General features: G+C 36.2%; 2 protein-coding genes across 2 annotated transcripts; both read left to right on the top strand.

Annotated features, from left to right (window-relative positions):
* Positions 1–27,097, top strand: LOC120627770 (coiled-coil domain-containing protein 170-like). Its single transcript, XM_039895796.1, has 12 exons — positions 1–78; positions 5,637–5,726; positions 5,800–6,538; positions 6,658–6,830; positions 7,017–7,217; positions 8,009–8,152; positions 11,637–11,717; positions 13,019–13,123; positions 14,103–14,270; positions 17,229–17,479; positions 19,666–19,863; positions 27,013–27,097. Exons 1-12 carry the CDS (start codon positions 1–3, stop codon positions 27,095–27,097), a joined length of 2,313 nt encoding a protein of 770 aa, XP_039751730.1.
* LOC120627771 (histidine-rich glycoprotein-like) lies at positions 3,616–4,359 on the top strand. Its single transcript, XM_039895798.1, has one exon. The coding sequence runs from the start codon at positions 3,616–3,618 to the stop codon at positions 4,357–4,359; it is 744 nt and encodes a 247-aa protein (XP_039751732.1).
* Positions 27,098–27,582: the final 485 nt, after the last annotated feature.

The following is a 27,582-nucleotide window of genomic DNA, read 5'->3' as shown; positions in this document are numbered from 1 at the left end:
ATGGAAGAAGAGAAGAGTAAAGAGGAGTTAGAAGATTGGAAAGTATACGAAATGTTACGAAGCAAAACTCCAATCGAGGTAGGTAACAATAAAACCATACCGTATTTGATTACAACTTCGTACTTACTTAAAGTCATTTTAGTGAAAGGTAAATAGTGCATAGTTCATACTATTAATATTGCTGGAAAACATTTGAAAAGCCTTCCTTGAAGTGCCGCTTTCTTTAGATCTGGGTACCTAACTCATTACGGTCCACCCCTTTAAGTAATTATATCGTCCGGCCGTTTCATCCATCATTTAGATAGATATATACAAATGTAGGTGTATTTGAAGATTATATTCGACAGCTGAATGAGCTTCTCAGAAAGACAGATTCAGACACAAAAACGATAAAAACTATACAAATAACACAAATAGGTAGATAGATATTGAAATTAAAAATTAATTTGACTGAAATTTTAATTGCCTCTTTTTAATTTTTAAATTGTATTATATTTTTTTAATCCAACAACTTGATTCTAAGAAAATGTACCTTTTTTATTAGTTTATCTATATGTCTGTTATGTCCAGGCTCAGCTTTGGAGCAACTGAACCGATTTTAATAAGGTTGTAATAGGCAAATAAAGGACTATAATAATATTATGTAAGAATTACTCTAAACCTCCAAGAGAATTGCTTGTGACTTATTTTTATTAAGTAGGTACCTCGTTCATTGTAACTTCATCCGGCAGGTAATTTGTATAGGTAATAGAAATATTGCGCTACTGTAAGCGTGACTGAATAAAAGCACTTTATTTATACTAACTAATTCATTACGGGTGTGATGCCGAAATTCAATTAAATTGGCAGCTACCTACTGGCATATGGCTCGTGAACTTATATAGCTAAATGGTATAGCCAACATATGTACGTAGAAAGCACTGGCTTTATTGACATTATTCGTTGTCTAAAGTCTACAAAAAATCAAAACAATTTTAAAAGAAGGGCCCCTAAATAGTTTCATATAAAAAAATCTTTCAAGTATTATTAGGTTTCACTAAAACCTTAATTTTATCCAATTATTTGCTTTGCCTTTCGAAAATAAGAAACCGTCTAAGTTCGCTTGTTAGGGATGAATGCTGACTAGTGTCTGTCCGCGACTTCGCCTGAATGTAGCTTCTGATGAGTTTCCCCTAGGTACATAGCTTCATAGCTTAATAAAAATAAACTGTGAGATGGTGATAACATAAAAAAAAATTACCCGGCTAAGTTTGTTGTGGGCTCTTCTTAGACCAGGGCGCGTTTGGAACCCTCGTAGTAAGTTGGCGTACGAAGTTATCACCATCCCCTTATAATTATGTAAACATATATGTATGAACGCTTCATAAGTGCCTGTGATAGAAATTAGAGAAATAAAGAAATTTTGAGTTGGAATTTGAATTTGTACTAGAAATAGAATTATACACACAGTATTTATTTTAACGTCGAATGATATGCAGTATGTTAGTTATAACTAAAATAATTAATTGAAGTTTACGACACCAGTGCCAAAAAAATTAAAACCTTATGTATATTGAAAGCAGCTGATCAAATTTAGTAGATACCCATTCGAACATATTTCCTTCTGCTACATCAAACAACCGCAATTGATTGAATTTATTTTACCAATTATTTGTTTCGTTTTAATTTTTTTTTTTACCAATTAATAGTAAACATTAGAAGACGATTAAAAACGCACGGTGTAAATTATATATACTTAGTTACTGTCCCAGATAATATCAAACCAAACAGTTTTTTTTTTGAATGTTAAATTGTTTAAACGAAAATAAATACATCTCTTCAGCTGTTTAAGTAATAGGTACTAAGTATAGATAGAAAATGATTTCTAAAAACTTTGGTTACAAGAATTTGTTATCTTCTAATATAATACTAACCTGCTATAGACTGTATTTATTAAGGTTCCCTCGCTTTGTATTTGCATTTTGCAAACCGAGAATGACCCCAGTTGACCTAGTGACCCAAGTGTTATAACTTAGGGCGTCGTATACGGTGTATTGTCCTTAAAAGGAAGAGAGTCAATACTCCATTCTTAGATTTATGCAGGGACTGAGATAGCGATACAAGGCGTATTTTCCCCTCTTTTAAATGAAAATAAAAATATGTCAATGTTTTGTAAATCGATACTTATAATAATTTGTAATAAAGTAGAATATGTCGTACGAAACCATAAAAACCAGTAAACTAGGTAACTGACTAAACCTCACCAAGGGTTCCGTACTTCAGATAGAAACTGTTAATTTTTTTGGGTTCAATAATCATCAATTTTCAAATCAATAAAATGTTTATTGTAACTTTTACACTCACATACACCTATAGCAACTATAATTATTATTTCAGAATTTTAGCTTCGCACATTTTCGGAGCGATAAGTAAATGTTATATATTTTGTTATGATTTAATGACAATGTAAGTGACTTTAGGGCAACCTGTAGAATATGCAAAATCTACACCACTTCTTGACCTTAGGAATTCAAAAACTTTAGCCTGCCTAGAGAGATATTTTTAAGTCACATCGTCCGCGGCTGTATTGTAATAATTTTTTTAAAGGGCTTATCAATACTGAAGCCAAAAGTGTTTTTTTTTTGTCTGAGAGTTCATAGTTCTGTGAGGTTTCCAGGGGGAGCTAGCTGCCATCCCCTGGGTACGCCCATGCCTGGAAAATAAGCTGATGCTGGCTCTCAAATAAATACATTTTATTGGAGTGACATCTTAAAGTTAACAATACCACCACTAACCTTTTAAGTCCATACATGATGATGATACTTGAACAATACAATGTTTTAAAAGTTTATGGCTATTTGTATTTTTGGCCATGATAATCTAAGTATCTGAAATAAAAACTTTGATAGGCGAGTTGCATAAGATTATCTGCCAGTTTCAAAATTGATTCAGAACCCTAAGGATAAAAAATGTTTTTTTCTAACTAACGTTTTCTTAATTTTTGAGCACTTAAATAACAAAGCGTTTTTACAAGGTTTTTATTCATCGCAGTTCCCCCTTAGATTTAGAACGCCTTTTAATACGTTTTTCTTTTTTAGGTACCTACTATAACCTGACTAGTACCTAAATACAAGTTAAGAGAAAATATTCATTATCAGCCACAACATGCAATTACATTAAATTGCTTTCAATCGGGGCGTAATAATTGTTGTCAAGCACAGTTCTAATAAGAACAAAAGTTGCACATTATGTTATTTTTGGTTTAAGTATCATTAACCTATTGTTATTACGGGCTCAACAATATAAATAGCTTCTTGAGTAAGTAATAACTACAGTTTTTTTTTAATGTATTGAAAGTAATATACTTAGAAAATATACACACCTACTTACCTATCTTATTACTTATGTCGATTGATAAAATTCGAAATCACATTACCATCTCAAAGAGTGCCTTTTTTAATTTACTGAAATTACAGTATTCAATATGGTAAGCAACGGAAGTGGAAATCTGTTATCGTTCATTACTTTTTCAACCTTGACAATCCGTCGACATCAAATTTCTTAACCGGAGCAACTAAATAGTATAAAACACCAAGTCAAAGAATAATTCAGCACAAGCAACTTGTCTAACCAACAATGAGAAGCCTTCTGGTGTTGTGCGGGCTTGTGGCCCTTGTAGCCGTAGTTTCCTCTCGGGAGATTCGGGAAAAGAGGGAAGCCGACCTCGCGGTGGCAGCTTCCCACCACCACGGCCACCACGGCGGACACCACGAGGGTGGCGGCCACGAGCATCATGGAGACCATCACCATGACCACGACCATCACGACCATAAAGGGCACAAGGGGCACCACGCCCATCACCATGGCCATAAAGGACATCACGATCATCATGGACATAAGGGACATCACGGCGAACACGGCGGGCACAAGAAGCATCACCATCATGATGAGGGCCACCACCATCACCACGGACACGGAGAGAAGGGCCATCATGGGCACGGACACGACGAGCACGGTCACTGGCACAAGGGTCACGACACAAAGGGCCACCATGGCATCGAACACCACGACGAATTTAAGAAGGACAAACACTTCCACGATCACCACGGAGAGAAGGGACACCATTCCCATCACGGCGGTCACCATCATGAGGGCGGACATAAGAAGGGCGGACACTTCCACCACGGACACAAGCATCACGATCACCATGATCATGACCATGGTAAGCACGGCCACCATGAGCACGGAGGACACCACCACCACCATAAGGGACACCATGGAGATGACGGCCACCATGAACACCATCATCACCATCACGGCCATGGCAAAAAGGGAGAACACGGTGACCACAAACATTGGGGTTACAAGAAAGGTCACTAAACCTCAACCAAAGATGTTTTTATTTGTTGATTTGTTAATTTTATATTTTTGGTTATGTTTTTATTACAAGAAATAATAAATATCTAAACTTTATTAAATTTATTATTTTTCTATTTATTTGCGAACAAATGCTACAAAAACTACAAAACAGTAGAAATTTTATTTTTAAAACATAAAAATATCAATTAAAATCCTTAGACGCTATAAATATGGCATGATCGACTGCATCAATTTATTTCTCTTTTTAAATGCAATTGTGACTGCAAAAACTTCCGCGTACCTTGCACTAATTTCTCCGATTTCAACTTCAAGTAAGCTATACAATTAAATTACCTGTAGGCATCTTTCCTGGCAGCAGAAATGTTTCCTGCAAAAGAGCAAGCCAAATATAACTTAACACCGTTGAGTATGTCAAATTTTCATTAAGTTTTCGAACGATTTTTTGTTATGTATACTGCGAGTATCTACCACAGTTTTCCTTTAGATAGGTACCGATTGCCACAACTTTTCCTGACACAATCAATTTGCATGCAAGCTATATAATGATCGGCGGGTTACCATGGCTATTACGTAAATTATGAACTTAAATTGTGTAGCAGAGTACATTTATCCGTACCTGTATAAGAATCGTGCCTGTTCGCGAGCTTGAAATAGCTACCCCTATCACGCTACCATAAACGAAAGTACTCGCTCTTACCTACTGTAATGCCTAGTCGTCTTTTGCACGCCACTGGAAAGCGTCCCCCATCGTACCAAACAACTTTTTTTTACGAATTATTATAACTATTATCATGGAACTGTGTAAGTACGATACGATAAAATTAACAACTTAAATTTAAAATAACTACAACACATAAGAAATGAACTGCAACAAAATTTTTAAAAAATTTACAAAATCCCGATTATACTGCAACGAGTCTTGTGTTCAAAATACTGGCAAGTAGTTCTATTCTAAATGCAGATAAATTAGTTTAGCCAAAGTTTATTGAATCTAATGGGGTCCTTTTTCCGAAGGTCTCTGTTTTGAATCTCTGGGCTCCACACTACTAAAGTCACCTACCCCAAAATCCACTAAAATTAAACCTCCTGGTTGGTCGGTGAGGTTTTGTGATTATTGTGCCGCTTTATCATTTTTTCATACAACGTTACTATACGTATCAAACCTGCCCCTTTTAGTAAATCGCGAGATCGTCAACAGTTAAAGTATAGTATTAAGTCCCAAAATCTTTGGGAACTACTCAGTTCTATAAATTTTGCTAAAATAAATATGATTTTAGATGGAAGCAGACGTTGGCAATGATGTGGTGACAACTTTGAGAAGTGATTTAGCTGGATTGCAATATAAAAGAGACAAATTGATTTCTGAAGTAAGTAAGAAAATATTTGTTTGATAATAATAATTTCAAATCCTCCTGACTATGTTTTACTATATTATTTTAGAACAGCGACTTAAAAAACCAAATGTTGTCCAGAGATCAAAGAATTTTAGAACAGCAGGTTGAAATTGATCATCTTCGCGAACAAAATGCACGGCAAAATGCTATTATATCATCTCTCAAAAAGAAGATTCAAGATCTCGAAGAGTTTCAACGTAATTTACAAGCTTCGCAAGGTAGAAGCGAACTAACTGTACAGACTCTACAAAGAGATAACCGTTATTGTGAAGAGAAAATTAAAGACTTGGAAAAGAAATTAAGGTCTCTAGAATTAGAGTGTAACAATGAAGAGCAGCAGAAAGAAAATGCTCGCTGTCAATTTCACGATCTTGTTAGAAGACTATCAGTTGCATTGGACGCAGATTTCTGTGATACCGCACATACACATTCGCCTGAAAGTCTTATAATCAAAGCGGCTGAACTCGTACAGGAAATAACTAGACTGAAAAATAAATGTATGAACACTACAGAAAACTTGTCGACAATTGAGCAAGATCTCAGAAGTTGCAGAGATTGTTTGGAAAGAGCCAATTCTGACAAAGATATTCTACAAAGACAGCTTTCATCCCAGCTCCTCGATATTGAAAGACTGAAGCAAGAAAAAGAATCTCTCAGTGTTTCTAACCGAGTTATGGAAAGAGAACTGCACGAAGCCAGGGAAAAACTATCACATTGCTCGAAAAACTTAAATGTTGTTACTGATAACGTTAATCAAAATGAATCGTTGATTATTCAACTGAAAGGTAATCGTCTATGTACTAATAATTTATTCACGATTTCTTTTTCTATCATTTATTTGGATACATTTATTATTTTTGAGATAATTATTTTTATACCTACTTATAGACCTTTTAAATTACAGAGGATTTAAGACATCGGGATGAAAAATATCAGAGATTGCAGGCAGAATTCCGTAACACCATGGAATCGATTGCTATATTACTCAGCCTGCCTACACGTTTTGTGGAAGCTCATGAAAGTACTATCAAGGACCGCATAAGAGAAATTTTAAGTGAAAATAAGGACAAATCCTTGGTAAGTTTAAGTTGCTATATTTAGAAGACAAACATGAATAATGTGTATCAAGGATATTTGTTTTAAAGTTGTTTTTATTCTTAGTAGCCAGTAACAAGTTCATATAAATTTCATGGATCTTTTAAAAAATAAAAACCTTGGCTATTAACTCCATGTTTCATAGTACTCACAATAATAATTTTCAAGCAATTGGAAGCCTTGCGAGAGAAGCTAGGAATGGAATCCCAACAACTGGGAAGGACAGCGCATCTACATGATCAAGCTACAATTCGTGTACGAATTCTTGAAGACGAAAGGAACATGCTGGAAGGAAAAGTTCATAAATTGGAGTCAGAGTTGAACTCTATGGAGATATCACGAGATAATCTACGAAAAGATAAGGCTAACGTAAGTATGAAAAAAAGTCACAACCATCTTAGCTGTATACTTTCCTTTAATGTTCGTTAGTAAATAATACCTATTGAAATATTTCATCGTGGAAATTCTTTGATATCTGTGCCCAGGATTACAGGTTTACCTTATTAAAACAATAATGGCAATTTACAAAGATACATGAAGTATATTCTAGCATCTCGACAGAATCTGCCTTCCGAACCGGTTGTAAAGTCACTACAAACAGACTGACTTTACGTACTTGAAATAAAAGAAATATGAATTTGAATTTGAATTTTAAATATGAATTTTAATTTGAATTTTCGATTCGAATCCTATGTCCGTCGTCCAGATTCAAACTATCTCAATGCAATATTTCGCAACGATCGTTAGTGCTGGTAAGCCGTACATATCCTCTGGGAACGTTACCCTGGGGCCTTTTCGGAATATAACATATGTCCGTGCGTCTTTGTCCATCTCCAAGACGGTAGCTATCTCTATGTTATATTTTGAAATTATGTGTTTCGCTGGGAAGCCGTCCATGTTAAGCAAATGCTATTTTTATAAAACACCTGGAATGTTAATGGAAGGAATCTCATACCTACGTCTCAAAGATGCATGCTATCTCTACACAAACAAATAACGTACAAACAAATAGACATAGACACGCTATCGCATTCTTAATTATTATGGAAGTATGGATACTTTACATAAATGGATAAAAAGCAACAAAACTAACGATCAGTTTTGTTCGCGATCGAAATAATTATGTATATAATAGTGGATGCTTTAAACTCCTGTTACAGTTCGTAGCATTCCTCGAACGTCTGAGCCGCACCCTTAATATGGATGAGTTGACACAAGACATCGGAATAGAGCTCCACACCGACTCTATAATACACCGAGCGGAGCAACTCGCGAGACTCGAGAGCGATAAAATTGTTGACAAGGTCAGTAGCGCACCACGAGAAAGGAAAAAAGTAAGATCGGCTTACATTCCTTTATGCTCAGAAATTGTACAGATTTATGACACAGTTCTTCGACAGTTCATTTTTATAAAATGTTAATATTAACAAATGCTTATAAGCTTAATTTAAGGTGTAAGAAACGTCTTAAAACTTGGCTGTTTAGCAAACCTGACGCCAGACAGTGTCGCAGACCATTGCTATGCAGCGTGCTGATATCGTTTGTATACCTATACCTGGTTACTGGTACACAGTACTATACTGGTATACAGTTCCTACCGCGGTAAAGCCGTGCGGGTTTGATACCCGGTGGAGAATCTGGGTATTTATGGCACCCCGCTTACACGCCACCCCACTAACGATAATAATCTAAATATTATCAATAATATTGCCTGTGCGCGAGGCGTATTGAATTGAAGTTTATGGTTTGATAAATAATCAACCTAGAATGTCAGAATTTTCTCTAGTTACTACCCTACCAACAAAGACGTCCCGCTAAGCGATTTAGCGTTCCGGTATGATCCTGCGTAGAAACCGGCCCCCTGGGTATGGGATTTGTATAACTGTTATTATACCCCAAACAGGTTATTTAGCCCGCTACCATCTTAGATTGCTTCATCACTTACCACCAGACGAAATTGAAAGGGCTAACTTGTATCAGAGTAAAAATTAAACTTGCTATTATTAAATGTTTTAGGAGTATTTTTTTTAATAACTAACTGTCTTTACAAATATCGTTGATCTGTGTCACCTTAAAGTATCTAGAATATTGATTAAGCGGATCTAAAAATAGGATAACAATTAAGTACTTATATTATAGTTAGATGCGAATCACCACTAAGTATAAAGGGCAGAAAAAAATACACTCTCACGTAATTTTTCCACGTGTCTTTTGTTTCTGTTTCATTTAGTAATTATAATGGCCAGCGCTTACTGGAGACTGCAGGCAGGCATTATTATCTCTACCTAATATAAATACATACGTAACTAGTGGTAACCGGATCCGGATTATATTCTTTAAAGAATCATCAAACTAAAGGGGTCGATCTCTGTTCATTGGAATCTATATCTTGTTACTAATAGTTGAATGAATTGAATTGAATAATAAATAATGAACATCATAATGTTTACATCTGTAAACATATCCTTAGAACACTTCGGTGTCTGAGCGAAACGTGTGTAGAGAGTACATGGCCGTAGATCTGTATGATGTGGATTACACCGTTCAAATTCTCCTGCTTTTCGCGAAGTAGATATATATAGCAAATTAAGCCTAATTTTCGCAAATAAATCGAAAAAAAATTGTCAAAATTTAAATTAGACGGCCGATTGGAGCAGTGGGCAGCGACCCTGCTTTCTGAGTCCAAGACCGTGGGTTCGATTCCCATGTTTGTTGAACATGAATATTTTCAGTGTCTGGGTGTTTAGTATAGTGTATTATGTATATAATTCATAAAAATTATTCATCAGTTATCTTAGTAGCCATAACACCAGCTACGCTTACTTTGGGACGAGATGGCGATGTGTGTAATGTCGTAGTATATTCATTTATTTAATAATAATAATAATAATTCTTAATTTGGTAGCTATGACCCATCTACACTATTTTATAACAGAATAATTAAAAACAATAAAAATTACAAGAGATATTAATATTAAATATACAAAATAGTTACAAAAGTTTGAATTGTTAAAACAGATTCTGACTCTTTAGGTTTTTTTTCATGGTATCTTTGAATAATACCGCGGGAGTGACTAGCAGATTTTGAGAGGACATTTTTATTTAGATATAATACTTTGCAAGGAGTGTTCTGTGCTACGTACTGGTTCGATAAACTGGTAAAAGGAAATACATTTATTTTTATTTTTATTTTTAATCGACTTTTTTCAAAAAGGGTGAGGTTATCAATGGGAATGTTTTTGAAGAGTTTGTTTGTGCATGACTCCTTTATTTATTGACCAAAAAGTTTCCCATTTGAATTTCTTATAGATTTAATGAAGGGTTTTGGAGACCGATTACTGCTACCTTTCGCGACTGCAAACTAGTTGTTGCACATCGTATGCAAGCTTTATTTATACAAATATTATTTACTTTTTAGTAGGTACAACATCTATTTCAGAAGTTTTTTTTACATTATATCTTGTTTATATTCTATATTATTTTTAGTTATTTGATAGTGAGAAAGCCAATGTGTGTTTTAGCAAGCATTACCTATTATGATTGCCAATTAGTCGCCGAGAAATTATAGGTATGTATAAAATTATAGTCTGGGTAGTCACCGCCCTAACCGAAAAAGATGTGCCGCTATCGTTCCGGTACGATGTCGCGTAAAAACTGATAAGGGGTATAGGCTTAATATTATGAGTATACCCCTTACAATTTAGCCCGCTACCATCTTTGACTTCATAATCACTTATAAACAGGTAAGATTTCAACCAAGGGCTAATTTTATTCGCATAAAAAAACTGACAGCGTATCTAGTATACTATTGATCGCAAGACCTATACAATAAACAATTTAATGTGACCTCTTACAGTTCGTTCTAAATATTTTGCACAAAACGACGAAAATCTCGACATTGTGAGGGCAATCAAGCAGAACCAAGAGAAAAGAAACAGAAAATGAATCTATTTCTTGATTACACAAATCAACAGATACTAAGCTACCTACTTACCTCATTTCCTTTCATCTTCCTTCCGATTAAGCAAGAATATTTGATTAGTAGGGTACATTACTTCTCCAATTATTCGCAAATTAGATCGTGTGGAATTACTATAACCCATTTCCTATTCGCCACGTCATTGCACGATAAAGTAGACAACAAATCTCCTTGCAATCTTTTATTTAAACTACCTTGAAAAGTTTCTTGGGATACTTGAATTACGATGCGCAAAGTTCTTTTCTCGCATGTTAAAGTCCCATCAAAATATGTTTAGCTTTTATGAAAAACAGACCGGTAATAAGGACAGAACAGAGCAGAAAATCAAAACGTGTTAGGTTAGGTAAGATTAAAGGTCTTATTTAGCCATAAAGTGGGTTTGTAAGTGGGTACCTGATCCATATTTAAACACAGTAGTAAAGTTAGGATACTTTAGTACTGTGTTTAAATATGAATAATTATTCACTTTAATTGAAGAAACAAACACATATGCATATATATATATAATATATACGTATTATACATAACAAGTGATATCATTTTAGATGTTCAACGCTTTCACTGGCTTTATTAATATAATAGAAGTATATAAGTATCGTATAATATTTCTATATTCAAGCTTGGTTATAGAAATATTTGAGAAACCGGTTATTTTTTCTCACTTAATTCTAGAGTAGGTTAAATAAAGACATATTCTGGCTTATTCAAGTTTAACTGCAAATATTTCATGAATATAATGTAAATGTATTTATTGATTTTATTAATTATATTTTTTATTTTATGTGTATGATGTGTGGTTTTTTGTATAGCTGCTATATTACGGATATTATGGGACCCTCCCGCGACTGCGAAGGGAACGGTCTTTCCATGATTTGCCTTATCTCAAAGAAGTAAGACACGCAACGTAACGAAATTGGCATGGCATTAACTTAGAAATGCGATTCGTGCTTAAATAACGATTAACTCTCCGCAAATTCTTCACTCAAATGACACCTAATGATGTATTTATTGGTCGAAAGCACCGTAAGCGGCAGAGCAAATTCTACACGCCATTTAAATGTAATTAACAAATGAAGTAGTTCGTCTTTTTTATCGCTGTTTCTTTCTACGTAACATAGACCTACTTATTGATGTAGGTATATGCTAATGAAATAAGAATTAATTTAACTACCAATTAGAACTTATCAGAGACAAAGCGTAGATATTTTTTTGTAGTACCAGCAGGTTTGATCTTGAATTCTATGTTATCCTACGGTAAGTAACGTTGCCGTCTTGAAATAATACTAAGACGGTATTATGACTGACTAGCCAGTGAGCATTCCCACCTGTATCTGCATAACAGAAAGGTAATTATTAATAACAGTTGTGCTTGCTTAAATAATTAAAAAAAAAAATTTGGTACGGTAATATTGTAGTAACCATTTGGTCAGGATTAGTGGAAATCCCTTTCCGCTCATCCCTACCTGTGGAGTTCTATTTGATTTCCTGGTAGGAAATAGGTTAGTAGAAAATAGGGATTAATGGTACGAGCAATATAGACTGTAATTTTTTGATAATAGCACTAATAAACCATTCAGACTACGCTACTGAAATAGGTAGGTCGAGTCACGTAAAATGAGAGCTGGAAAACATTAAACTGCACACTCTAAGTGACTCAGCAATTAATTTAGTAAAAGAATGACATTGCAATGATTATCGTTAATGAATTTTCTTGTTATTTTAAAACATTAAAGTCAGGTTTAGCATGTAATCCTATAACATCTGTGTATATCCAGACATATGTATCCAAGTCTGTCAAAGATGGAGAAAAAATTATTGGATACAATTTGTATCAACTCTCGCACACTTCGTTATGAATCTGGAATACACGGCCCTTCAGCATCAAGATTAACCGATAAATTGTGTCGAAAAAAAGAAGAATTTTTTATTACAACAATTTATACACTGATTTCCGTGATATCTGAATACGGATAAAAACGAAGACCTCTCGCCGGGTTTTACAATCAGGTGGTCCGAAACCCCGGATATATGTCTGAATATACCCTTCATCTTCCATTCTAGTAATTCATTAGAAGGTAAAGATAGTTAGAAGATATTGATGCACTGATAGAGATATTTCGTAGAATGTAATTGAAAACTTTATAATTATTGCCTAAGAATTATTCTAATAATTGGGATGGATGTTTTTCAGACCGCTGTTGTATACCAGCTGCAACGACGTATACGCATACTGAGAGAACAACTGCAAAGAAAAGACTTGCATTTAGATTTGCTTCGACGAAAATTAAGCGTTCAGGTAATTTATTGAGAACTACTCCAGGTGTTTCACTATACGCATAACGAATTCTTAGTAACAGGACGAAGTTTGGTAATTGGTGGTGGTTCAGCCCCTTGCCCCGGAGAGCACGTAAAGCTGTCGGTCCTACGCCTGATGTCTTTTGTGTTTTAAACAGTGAGGGAATAGAGAGTAGGAGTCGAGATTAAAAGCTAAATGTATTGTATCTCTTATTTATACGCAGTATTACTAGTTATCATCACCGTCATCACCAGCCAACGGTTGGGTTTGCCCATTTTCACCACGCTGGCTAACTATGGCATTGGTAGCACAGAGGACGCTAAAATTTAGTATAGCGGTAGCTGATATCCCGGGTCAACATATAGGATACTTTTATCCCGACAAACAGTAAGTTTCCTGCGGGATATGGGATGAAAGTTTTTATCAATTTTTCTTCATATCTCCGTTAAATTTGCAATTTTAATAATTTTGCGATTTTAATAATTCTTTTTTTATTTGACAGTGTGTACTACCAAGCATGTATTGTCTAATTTTAATGAAGATCTGATGCGTACCATCCTACTAATATCATAAATGCGAAAGTTTGTGAGAATAGATGTATGGATGGATGGATGTATGTTTGGATGGATGTTTGTTGCGCTTTAACGCCACAACGAACAAACCGATAGTTAAGCTAAAATTTGGCAGAGATACCTACAATATAGTCTGGCATAGCTCAAATGCTTCTTTTTATACCGGAAAAGCAAACAGCTTCTACAGGATAGCATCGCTATTTTTTCCCCATTTGTCTTTCAAAATCCGCGCAACGGAGTTTTAGATTGTCGTGGTTTTTTGGATAGGCATAATTGACGTGGTTTTTTTAAAGTCGACTTATTCGCGGACGATGTCGCGCGGGTCCGCTAGTAATATATAGTAATATATGTATAAATTATTCCTACTATTAGCAACCGTATTTTCCTAACTTTTATATGAAATTTAGGACGAAAGTTCCCGAGTTCGGGCTGTGCTTCAAGCGGAACGCGACGAAGCTGTCAACCGCAGCAAGAAATTGGCGAGGCAGTGTGACAAGCTGAGTGTGCAGTTGAGCGAAGCGCGTGCTCAGGTTCGCGATCTCAATGCTCAACTCGCGGATGCCGCCGAATATAAGGTACCTACATATAACCATTTATCACATCTTACTTGTTACAACTAATATATACGTCGCCCGCGATTGTTACAGTTTAAAATAACCTGCTGTAATGGTTAGTTTTCCCGACATAAAAAGTATCCTATATCTATATATACATATGTGCCAAACTTCATGAAAAGGTTGAGCCTATAGAATAAACACAGTTTCGCATTTATAGCATGAGTAGGTATATGGTTGTATAATTTCGATGAGTAATTTTCCTCGAAACTTAACTAGCCGATATTTAATTGTTTCTTTTGTAATAAAAAATAAATAAATATACTACGGCAATTCACACATCGCCATCTAGCCCCAAAGTAAGCATAGCTTGTGTTATGTGTACTAAGATGCCTAATGAATATTTTTATTAATTATATACATAAATACTTAGAATATACATATAAACACCCAGACACTGAAAAACATTCATGCATTTCTATAATTTTCCGAAAAACTACGTCTTAAAACATGTTACACTATTTCTTATTACATATCATCATCATCTTTATTTGCCCACAACGGGCCCACTACTGGGCACGGGAGTAGAAGTCTTAGACCACCACGCTGGCAAAGCGGGAATTGGTAAACTTCACACGTCTTTATTGCAATATTTAATTGCATTGATTCAAAATGAAATGAGAGGTGCGTGTCGGGAATCGAACACATTCCCCCCGAGAGGGAGACCGAAGCCGTAAACTCTAAGCTATCACCACTTTTTATCACTTAAACATTACATTAATTGTAACCATCTTTGTTGAGAGAACGCTAGATTTAAAAAACCTATTACGAAATAAAACGCGCAAAAACGCGCAATAGAGGCTTGATTGGATATCAGTCATAACATGAAGTACCTATCTACGTTATAAGTGGATTTACTGGAATAATTGACCAGCAAGGTTAAAGTTATTTACTTGTTAGGTACGAACGTGATCGTATCCAAAGATATTATGCGTTGAACTTACTCGATTGTTCCTTAACTCAAACTTAACTAAGAACTAATTGATGGACGGTATCTCTTTCGGAAATTGTAAATTGTCACTCGTAATTTAAATATACACCTACCTGAGATGCCAACAATACTCAAAAGTAAAGCACAAACTGTTTTTTTCAATCCAAATAGGCCCATTAAGAAGCATAGTAATACGCAAGTTAATTTAACACGAGCTCAAACCTAAAACTCCACAATTATCTCAGAACTATCTATATAATATATCAAATAGAACCAATGTTTATGAACGTGTCGTTTTTTTTTTTAAATCTTTTTTTTTAAAGGCTGTTCAGAACAGCTGCATGTCAGCCCGAACGTGTTATTTGAAAACAATAAAAAAATTGCCTATAGGAATGGTTGGAACAGTATTATAAACCGCAGCCGCAATATCGCAGCGCCATATCGCTTGGACTCGCTAAAGGGTGTTTAATAAGCACCCTTATGCACCAAATATTAAATATTTTCTTTTAATATTTTTTATTACAATGAATAGCAGAACTTTGAACATTATCGGCACGGTGGGGAACAAAAAGTTACCGTACTATAAAATATATCCACTTACAATTATATCAATCATAGGTAGCAATAACTAATAAGCGTAAATACTTACTATGTGGTTTACGAAGGTATCTCGTATCATTAAACATTTTTTTAAGGGTTATATATTACATGACTCTATTGTGTTTATGGGTGTAATTAATTAAACTAAATATAGTGCCACGGACTGGTATGATAATAGTGAAACACAATTCCTGGTACACGCCACTTACGCAATCATAAACATTGTAATAGTGCGCTTCAACAAGAAGGCCTTGGTTCAGATAATCGTATTAGAGTTTTATTGAAGATTAGCAAAATATAAGTGACTCAAATCAATTATGTTTGATTGAAATAGGAAATGTAATTATTTTTCATTATTTCATTCGGCTGAAAAAGTAGCTGCCACTAATTGGACCGCTTTTATTTGTACATTGATGCAACGTCAAAGAATATTGTATTAAATTCATCATCATCATCGGTAACAACTGTCCACTGTCAACTGTCCACTGCTGGACATACTCGTATGTCTTTTGTAGGGCGTTCCAAACTCCACGATTCTGGGTGGCCAGCCGCGACTCCGCGCGACTCGTTTGATGTCGTCTGTCCACCTGGTTGGGGGTCGACCAACGCTGCGCCTACCGGTGCAGGGTTGCCACTCTAACACTTTGGAACCCCAACCTCCATCGGTTTCCCGAGCTATGTTCCCCGCCCATTGCCACTTCAGCTTCGCAACTCGTTGATCTATGTCTGTAACTCTAGTTCTTTTACGGATCTCCTCATTTCTGAGTTGATCACGTAGAGATACTAACATAGCTCTTTCCGTCGCTCGCTAGGTGACTCTGAAACGATAGTTAGCGAACACGAACACGTGTACTGCATTATCATCTTTATAATATAGTTTTGCTTCCAGCAGATTTACCTCGTTTTACTATATGTAGCTATAATGTGACTAAAAATTTACCGCTATCGGGTACTAAGTATCACGCCATGTGGTAACGGCAGATCCTAATACAGTGGTCCCCACCCATCCTCTTACCGCTGGTGTGGTAAGGGAACACTTGAGACGGAGAACGAGCAGCAACGTTCTCTGTGCTACTACTACCATTTATGACTACTACCAACTGAATTTTTTTAATTTATTACTTAATTTTTTTTTTTTAATTAAGAGATTAAACTTAACAAAACTAAATTTAGATTTTAAAATACTTAGTGCTATCGTCTTGTAAAAAGAAACAGTGCATAGAAAGCACTACTTTTAGGCTTATCAATTTAGTTTCCTTTAGAGATTTATTACTTGATATTAGTACTTATACAACAGAATTGGCATCATTATCTTACTTTTTATTTACTCTAAATAAGTATAAATAGTTATTTGTTTTATTAATACTATTTTTTTGATGGCCCTATAGATAACGTCACTTGAACGGGCACGCAAAATTGAAGAGCTGCAAAAGAAATTAGACGAAGCAGATTTACTTCGTGCACGCTACAATCGTAAAGTGAACGTCCTGAAGGACCAAGTAAGAGCCACCGGTGAGACCTTCGAGCAAGAGAGAACTACCACAGACCATCAGATGACAATGCTTAGAGATGACCTCGCCAGGACAAAAGAAGCTCTCGCTGAGTGCCAGAGAAGAGAAGCCCAACTGCTGAGCTTTAGGTAATAGAAACTTGCATTTAAATACAATAATTCTATGCTTCTTGCCATCTTTCTGTGCCTTTAAACCATCATAACTATAAATGCTTTTTCAAATTATGGTATGGTAATTAAAGAAAACAAAGAGAAACCCAATGTTAAAACTTTATTTATGTACCTTATAGGAGCATAATTTTCAGCCATAATGGTTCCACTGTTGTAAGTTGTATATGTATAAATGTATGTTATAATGATTAGATTTTTATTGCACCGACATAACAGAGAAAAATACAATAAATACAATAAACTAATGATGATAACTTTTCGTATTCTTAAAAACTTAATCGGATATTCCTTTAGTTAACACTTCGCATACAGTCATTTAAAGCTAATTAAATTCCTTTTGTTAAAATATTTAGGTATTTAACTAAATGGAAACAATCTTAAGATGTATGTTTGTTGAAATAAATTGCAAGAAAACTGAGACTTAAGAGGTACGTATTTATGAAAATCAATGCAAAATTAGGTCAAAAGTCATGTAATTTTTTTTATAACCTAATTACACACATTATATTTAAAAAAAAAATTATTCCCAAACAATTCTATCGTTTAGGTATGTTAGGATTTTTAATGTACATCTTAAATAAAAATGTACCGTATGTTCTCTAAAAACTTTTAACTTATTGAGACATATACCTAATTACCCGAGATGTTATTCGGTAGTTTATTGTAAACAATACATATATGGTTAAGGTTAGTACTACCTTTTCCATAAATAAATAATTCAGTTTTTCTTATTTGTATTTTTTTCTGATAGCAGGCACAAGATAGGTATTTATAATTATTGAATCTTATAAATAACAATAAAAGATCATGATCTCAAATACCATTTAAGGAAAAGATAAAAATTGTCTCTGACTATAAATTAGGGCTACGTATCGCCTTCGCACGAAAAATTACTACATTAGTAAGTTACCAGAAACTAGTAAGCAGTCTCACCCTTGACCTTGACGATTTAAATGCAGGCGCGACATGGCCGATTACAAAGTCAAATTGCATAACGTTCATACTTTCGGAGACAACGGAACTCGATAAAAAGCTGTTCACTTGATTTACTGATAAAACGTTCTTTCGAAATCATGACAAATTATGTCAACATATTTATATTGTTCTATGTACTACCTAGTTCTTAAAGGTGTTATGCATATATAAATAAGTAACCACTTCTAAATCCATCTTGTTTGGTGAGAACCTCTGGACGTGGTTAGTTACCAACCCTAACGACAGAAGTACAGCCAAGCGATTTTGCGTTCCGGTACGATGCTCCGTAGAAACAAATTTTGTTATACCCCTGTCAGGTTAGCCCGCTACTATCTTAGACTTCATTATCACTTACCATGATGTGAGATTGCAGGTAAGGGCTAACTTGTACTAGTAGTAAAGAAATCTTTTTTCATTTACAAAGTTCTCGTAGTTAAGTAGATATTATAACAGAACGTCTTATAGTCTCATAGAAAAAAATTCCAGTCTTCACCATAGTCACCTTGCCTTCACCGTAGTTCCAAACCTACCTCATCATTCATACATCATTTATAATAATGGTTTGTATACGTGGTATGTGTAAGTGTGCGTGTGCGCGTGTGCGTGTGCGCGTGTATTAAGTGAGTTGTGCAGACAAGATCTGGAATCTTTGTGTCTGCCAATTTGAACTTTGAAATGACAATATTTTCCGTGTCAGTTTATGACAGCATCTTCAGCCACTTGTTAGTATAATATTTACAATTCCTGAGATTCATCGGGTATATTTTAAGATATAATTTATTTTATTATACTAAGTATGTTGGGCTAGTATAATAGAAATGCCTAGTCGCAAGTTTTGTTCTACATGATTTTGTTAATAAATATTATAATATCGGTTCAATAGAAATGCCAGAGCCATCAATCATTATTGAATCTCGTTTTAATATAGCCTAACGATAATAACATCTACTAGCCAAGCGTGCAAAACGGAAAATACGAAATTAATTTTCTAATGCCAAAAAAATTTAGTTTTTGGCAAGCACAACAAATAGCCAATTTATGCAGTTTCTAAACTTAACAAAAAACTGTTTCACCAAACGTTTTTAGAAGTTGATCTTATTCAGATATATTTTTTTACGAATTTGATTACCTCTGGATGATTAGACTGATTTGGTCCTCTTTACTTTCAGGAGCTCGATCGCTAAGCTCCTAGGGATACTGGTGCCGTCGTCGGTCTCGGACTTCGAGATGGTATCGAGACTACAAAAACTGATTGATGCGCATCACGACTTCACGGTTGTTTCGCGGCGATACGACGATCCCACACTGTTGCGTGCTTCGTCCAGGTCTCCACCACCTTCCAGATGCAGAACTCGGACACCCGATCGGTAAGTTTTTTTTTATAGGAATAATTGATGGACAAAGCAGATGGCCCACCCGACGCTAAGAGGACTTCCATCGCTCCTAAATAGAGCAACACTTCGCAGGTTGCCACTGGCAACCGCGCCCCTCAGACTGGAACACAGCATTGCGACAATGCTGTTTAGCGGCATGCTTAGCATTGTGGTAGTACTTTCCCGGACGCGGGACGAGCTCTGTCAGAAAAAGCTAAGTACTATTTCTGTTTTTCCTTCTGTGTTTTGATGCAATAAAGTTTCTATTCTATTCTTAGTCTATAAACAAGATAAATTTTAAAGTAAAACAAGTCTTTTCATGAAAAAATAGTACGTACCTACCTTTTATTTTTTTCATTTAAGCTTCGCTCCTCGTATTTCTTCGTGTTTGTGGTTTATCTAAGTGTCAGAAATATTTAAAATTTATACAAATCGTTACAGAATATATTTACATAGAATTGCTCGATAGAGTTGACAGTTCTGAGCCAGTCAAATTTCTGTTAATTACTGTAAATTTTATTCTGATATCATCTTCCTCGTCTTATCAATATCTACACAAACACGCGCATGCCTCTTCTCTGACGGAACAAGGGGATTTAGAGTTTAAATCCTTCGAGAATCTCCAAAAAGTTTGCGGGGTTTAACAGTGATTATTATCATAAGTTAGTGATAAAAATCTGGGCGGTTGTCTTGATCTGTATTCCGTAGTCGAATATACTACCTACTAGCCCCAAGAAGCAATTCGCTGAATCACTGAAAGATGCATTGGCATTACATATACAATTATTTTAACATTAAACTGCATAAATATCGCATACATTTTGATTTGCATTTCATAATTTCGGATTCTAGCTAGATAATTAATTTAAAACTATGTACCAAATTATCAAGTCGTTTTACATTATTTTTAAAATTATTGTACGTAGTAAAAAACATATTATAATTTCAATCATCAACAACTAATTAAGGGCACACAGCACACTACAGGGCCTGAGGGTACGGACCACGGGTATCCTCTCAGACTGGGATAAGTTTAGGTCGTAGTCTACAATGTTGGCCAAGTGCGGATTGATGGACACGCTTGTGATAACATTTATTTAAACTCTTTTTCGCACACCACATCAAATTAAAGTTTAAAAAAAGAAGAATTAGAAAAAAAACAGAAGCATCATTCAAAAGGCGCTTAGTGGAGATCTCTCCCAGGCAATATAAGGATTAAATATTCATTTGTATCCAGAATGTTTGTACAAAAGGTATATTAAAATAAATTTGTTATGGTCTATTTATGAAATTTTTCATAATTCGTTTTCATGAAATATGGGATTTGCAGACTATTAATTTAGTTCAATGTATGTTGTTTAGTTCAAAAAATTTCATAAATAGACCATAACATTGAACTAAATTAATAGTCTGCAAATCCCATATTTCATGAAAACGAATTATAATTAAAAGGATTGCTAAATCACGAAATAAGTCACAATAAATATGTCAGAAAAATACAAATTTAAACATATATGTTATCAATCGAAATAAAAAAAATCGAATAAGGAACATAATGGAGAAGTGTTACACAAGCAGGTTTTCTCACGATGTTTTCCTTGATTATTTTTCCGACCCAAATATCGACCAATAGAATTGCACCATTCGACGTCACGTGGTACAACCTACATGGTATTATACTGATAATTTTTTGAAAATTTTCTCTGGTAGTTGCTATATATATTTTGCTATATTTATTCATTATGAAATTCTTATTTGTTAACTGTACATTTCGTCTCATGGTGCAATTCTATTGGCCGACATTTGGGACGGAAAAATCCCCCGAATACAACACGAGCTTCAAAATTATCTGGCATTTCCCTCAAGGTTCCCTGCAAACAAATAAAGTCGTCAAGTTTTTCAGGAAAAATCACGAGCGCGAAGCGCGAGTTTTTAACCTGAAAAACTTGAATCCTTCATTTGTTTGCAACGAACCTATCGGGAAATACCCGATAATTTTGAAGCTCTTGTGGTATTATAAGTGAATATTTATTCGCATACATTAAAAAAGCACGTAACACTGAACATTTAGAGGTGCGTGCCCGGATCGAACTTTATTCACATGAAACGGAAACCCTAGCCACTACGTTAACATGACTTATAAAACGTATTTATGTCATTAATAGTAAAGATACTAAAAACAATACCTCTCTGGCGCCATACTGTGCCGAAGGCGTCATGTGTCCTTCCGACATTTTAATACATGGGTACATAATGCAATTACTTAAGAAAAAATGGGATGTTGAATGAGACTGCCACACCCTGTGGAGTTACAATGACTCCGGACACGCGTAGGCGGCTTGTAATAATATTGCTATTCTACTCATCGTTTTTTTGTTATTGCTAATAAGTCTAATAAATCCAACTTTATCTTCATCGTTCTTCGTCCGCGACAAAATTTTGTTTTAACCGCCTTCGCCGATTTCCATATCCTCAAAACCTATTCTATGAATTATTCGGCCGCTTCGTGCAGTGAACCTGCTTTCTGAGACCAAGGCCGTGGGTTCGATTCCCACAACTGGAAAATGTTTCTGTGATGATAATGGGGGGGTCTTGCCACTCGCGTCCGTAGAAGTTACCTTTCAATACTCTACACGTACCCCCTGGGTGGTGCTAAAAGAGTGACCCCACCGAACCAAGGCGGTGGCTAATAACCTAATCTGGATCACCAGAATGGTAGCTACAAGCCAAGACTAACCTCTAAAAGAGTAGACTCGCCAACCCGCTCGGCAAGCGTGGCGTTTTATTGCCAATTACCTTCATGCAGCACGATTCACAGATATGGCCCTTAGTCTCCAGCAGCTCTGCCAGGCCCGGCCACGACAGCAGTCGGACAACCAGCAGAGCAAAGGGTGCTAAGAATCCCTGGAGTAGGAATAGCTGTCATAAAACGATATACCTGGCTACGTATAACATTCGCACTATGATGACAAATGACCGCTTCTGTAAACTGGAAAATGTAGTCTTGCAACGAATAAAATGGCATGTGATCGGCCTAAGTGAAACAAGACGCAGAGGAGGAGATCTACAAAAGTTGACCTCGGGGCACCTCCTGTATTTTAAGGGTAATGAGGATAGCTCAACTGGTGGAGTTGGCATGTTGATACACAAATCTCTAGCAGACAATCTCAAAAAGGTCAAAGCTATATCAAGCAGGGTTATTTATGCCACTTTTAAGATTAACGCACGGTATACTTTGAAGATCATCCAGGTTTACGCACCCACTAGCTCTCATTCGGACGAGACAGTTGAGTCTTTTTATGAAGACTTAGAAAAAGGTATTACAGATGATTACTGCTACTACACAATAGTTATGGGTGATTTTAATGCTAAAATTGGTCCACGCAATCCCCGTGAAAAGTTTGTTGGAGAATTCGGGTTAGGGCAAAGAAACGACCGCGGACAAATTCTAGTCAATTTCCTCGAGCAGCAGGGATTATTTGCGATGAACACTTTCTTTAAGAAAAAAAGACCAGCGAAAATGGACTTGGCAAAGCCCAGATGGGCGAACACGGAATTAAATAGACTATATTCTCTGTAATAGAAAACATATTTGCTACGATGTAAATGTTTTAAATCAAATAAGTGCTGGAAGTGACCATCGTATTGTAAGGGCTAAAATTCATATAAATGTAAGGAAGGCTAGGAAAACACTTTGTTCGAATAGAATTGCAGGAGGTAATCTCAGATCGTTAGAAGAAAAGAGGGAGATATATCAACAAGACCTAGAAACAGCCTTTGATGTGGATACCTCTGCTTGGTCTGTGGATGAGCTCAATGAGCATACATGCAAAACTTTAAAAAGAACAGCGGAGAAGTTTTTGACCAGCAGTAACACTAGACACAGAGTCTTATCCGATGTCACACTAGCACTTATCGATGAAAGAAGATTAAACATGAGTAAAGAGAACCAAAATATCAGGCAGCTCAACAAGAGGGTGAGGAAATCTATAAGACTCGATCTACGGAGATATAGCCGAAATGCCATCATTGATACAATCAAAGAAAATAGAGGTCCAAAAGTGTTCCAAAGGAAATTGAATACTGGTAGCGGCCAAATATACAGTTTGCTGAGACCCGATGGATCTAAAACAGAAGATAGGGATGAAATCCTGAGAACTGTAGAGAACTTTTATACAGATCTCTACAGTACTATTACACCAGAACCGACGACCTACAGAGGAAGAGATCCCAGGGCAAAACTAGTAAGACGTAGGACTGAAGACCTCCCGGATATAAGCCTGTACGAAATAAGTAACGCACTGAAGCACATGAAAAACGAAAAGTCATCCGGGCAAGACCAAATCCCGATTGAACTGGTAAAATGTGGTGGTAAACCTGTTCGTAAGCGTCTACAACTTATGTTTAATAAAATAATACACGAAGGTGTAACGCCCAAATCGTGGAAAAACGCTGTTGTAACGCTAATCCACAAAAAGGGGGACAAATCCAACCTAGCGAATTACCGACCTATTTCAATCCTAGACCACATATATAAATTATTTACGAAAGTGCTAACAATAAGAATCACACAGCGCCTGGACTTTGAACAACCAGTCGAACAGGCTGGCTTCCGATCAAATTTCTCAACCATAGATCATATCTTTACGATCCGGTAGCTTATAGAAAAGTGTGGGGAATACAACCGTCCTCTCTACCTCGCTTTTATAGACTTCGAGAAGGCATTTGATTCCGTAGAGCACTGGGCAATATTTCATGCCTTACAACGTTGCTTAGTGGACGACAGATATGTCCAAATAATTAGAGAAATTTACAGCGGTGCTACACTACAGGTTAAATTACACGAACTGACAAACCAAATAAAGATCCTTACGGGGGTTCGCCAAGGCGACACAATTTCACCAAAGCTATTCTCTGCAGCGCTGGAAGATATCTTTCGCCTTTTAGACTGGTCTTCGAAAGGCATTAACGTCAATGGCAAAATACTGTCTCATCTGAGGTTCGCTGATGACATTGTCCTTACAGCAGAAAGCTTAAAACACCTACAGGCGATGATGGAAGAGCTACATACAGTGTGCACAGCCGTAGGACTTAAAATGAACATCAACAAGACGAAAGTAATGTGTCGGGATAACATTGCCCATATTACTGTCCACGGCTGCCAGGTATAGTGTGTTTCCGAATATGTCTACCTCGGACAAACAATAACCTTAAGCAAGGAGGGACAGGAAAAAGAGATTAGCCGACGCATCCAACTCGGGTGGGTAGCCTTTAGGAAACTCTCAGACGTCCTTAAGGGAGACATTCCTTTCCACTATGACATATGGAGCAGAGACATGGACCCTTACAAAGAAGGTTGTGCACCGGCTCAAAGTGGCTCAGCGGGCAATGGAAAGAGCGATGTTAGGTTTGTCTCTATTAGATAAGATTCCCAACGTAGAGATCAGAAACCGAACTGGAATCACTGACATCGTTCAAAGAGCAGCGGCCCTGAAATGGAACTGGGCGGGTCACATATGCCGAAGGGAGGACGGGCGGTGGAGCCGAGTGATTCTGGATTGGCAACCGCGTACTGGACACAGAAGCATTGGCCGACCACCAGCTCGATGGAGAGATGATATTGTAAAGGCAGTAGGGAAGAACTGGATGCAGCTAACCAGCAATAAACCGAGATGGCGTACAAATGAAGAGGCCTTAGTCCAGCAGTGGACTGAGATAGGCTGATGATGATGATGATGATGATGATAATGAATGTTTTTCAGTGTGTTTATCTGCATTTTATAACTATTTATGTATATTATTCATAAAATTATTTATCAGTCACCCATAACACAAGCTACGCTTACTTTGGGGCAAGATGGCGATGTGTTTATTGTCATAGTATATCTATTTATTTATTATTCGTTATCTGATCACAGTCATACAGAAATACATACTCTCTATAACTCTATGTACTTATTACATCTTTATAAAAGCGTAGTTACATTGTAAGTGATAAACTATACTATTCCATTAAACTGTCACACAATAGGAGAGATATTCAAATTAAAAAAAGATTTAACAATAAAAAAAAAAAAGGTTTATAGGGGGTATTTAAATAAAAAAAGATTTAACTAGGTTGTTGTTAAACTATAACATGAGTGTTCATTAATCAGTTATAACGAAATTCAAAGTTTTGCTTCTATCACGTGTTCCGTACCTACGCTATACTATTTCCACTGTTGCAACTGCCATCCATGTGTGTCTGTTTGTTTCCTTAATTATTTATTTATTATCCCCGGGGTATTTAATATTATATTCATTGTGACCTATGTACGGCTTCACAGCTAAACCGATCATAGCGGAATTTTGCATGGATACCTTTAGACGGACATACGATACTGTTTATCCCGTGTATCCCGAGAATAGTACCCGTTTACCGAATAAAAAGGCAAACAAAGTCGGGGGCTACAGCTACTTAAATATAAGATTGATTATTTGGATATATCCTAGTTTTGTAAGATTGAAATTTATATTTGCCAGTACTTAATAGTGGGTAATATTAAGATCTCCAACTTATTCTCTTAAGAAATTTAAAGCAACCAAATAAACGTCATTCATGTAAGTTATGTAAATTTTTTTTCCACTTTATGTTAACACAGCCAACTTTGCTGGTGGTAAATGATGATGCCGTCTAAAATGGTCGCGATAAGATAGTTATAATAAAGTCATACCTCTAATCGTATGGTTGTAACTAGCCACGGCCGAAACCAAAAGACAAAACAGAGAAAATTCAGAAATTATAAATTCTCTTTGCCCCTAACGGCAATCAAAAATAAATAATTATATTACGACAATACACACATCGTCATCTAGCCAAAAAATAAGCGTAACTTGTGTTATGAGTACTAAGATAACTGACGTGAAACACCCGGACGCTGAAAAACATTAATGTTCATCACACAAACATTTTCCAGTTGTAGGAACACGGCCTTGGGCTCAAAAAACAGGGTCATTGCCCACTGCGCCAATCGGCCGTCAAACGTCCGTCACATATAGACCACAGCATTTAACTACCACTGCCCCAGGGAATACGACAAAATAATAAATGGTCAAACTTTGCCAGCTTTAAACACTGACTCAGTATTTCTCTTCTACTTCCAGGTCCCTACGCTATGACGATTCCGGATATGCGGATCCGGCGTTCGACCTCGAAGACGATCTGTACAAGGGGCGTGCGGCATTGTGACAGTCGCGTCGCCGCGCCCGCTTCTAACCGTCACCCGGATAGGCACGGCGATACCTAAAACCCACACCTACCTACTAGACGGATACGTGACTACGCAGGTAATGTCCTTTACACAAAAGAAGCATGGCTTTAGAGTGCGTCAAAAAGTTGCCCGTATTTAAAATTATAATAATAATGTATATATTTGGAACGTTATATATAGAAAATAAACTGTGATGAACTTATATCAATAAAATTTATATAAGGGGTCATCCATGAATTGTGTTCCTTGGTGTCATTTTTTGGTGTCACAGGATGACGCTTACACTCTTTATTGATCTCCTTCCAACCCCGTTGCGTGTGCCATTTATGTTAGGGCTTATATACACGGTCGGTACGACGCTGCAGAGGCAACTGCACGTGTCAGCGGCAATCGTTGACGCGTCGCCATGCTAACGTCGGAGACACGAAATGTGTGTTCTAATCGCTGTCACTACACGGCACGG

The sequence above is a fragment of the Pararge aegeria genome, chromosome 11, assembly GCF_905163445.1.
Source record: "Pararge aegeria chromosome 11, ilParAegt1.1, whole genome shotgun sequence".
In the NCBI taxonomy this organism is placed as follows: domain Eukaryota; kingdom Metazoa; phylum Arthropoda; class Insecta; order Lepidoptera; family Nymphalidae; genus Pararge; species Pararge aegeria.
Note: the sequence above shows the minus strand (reverse complement) of the source record. Positions and strands in the feature narration are given on the sequence as shown.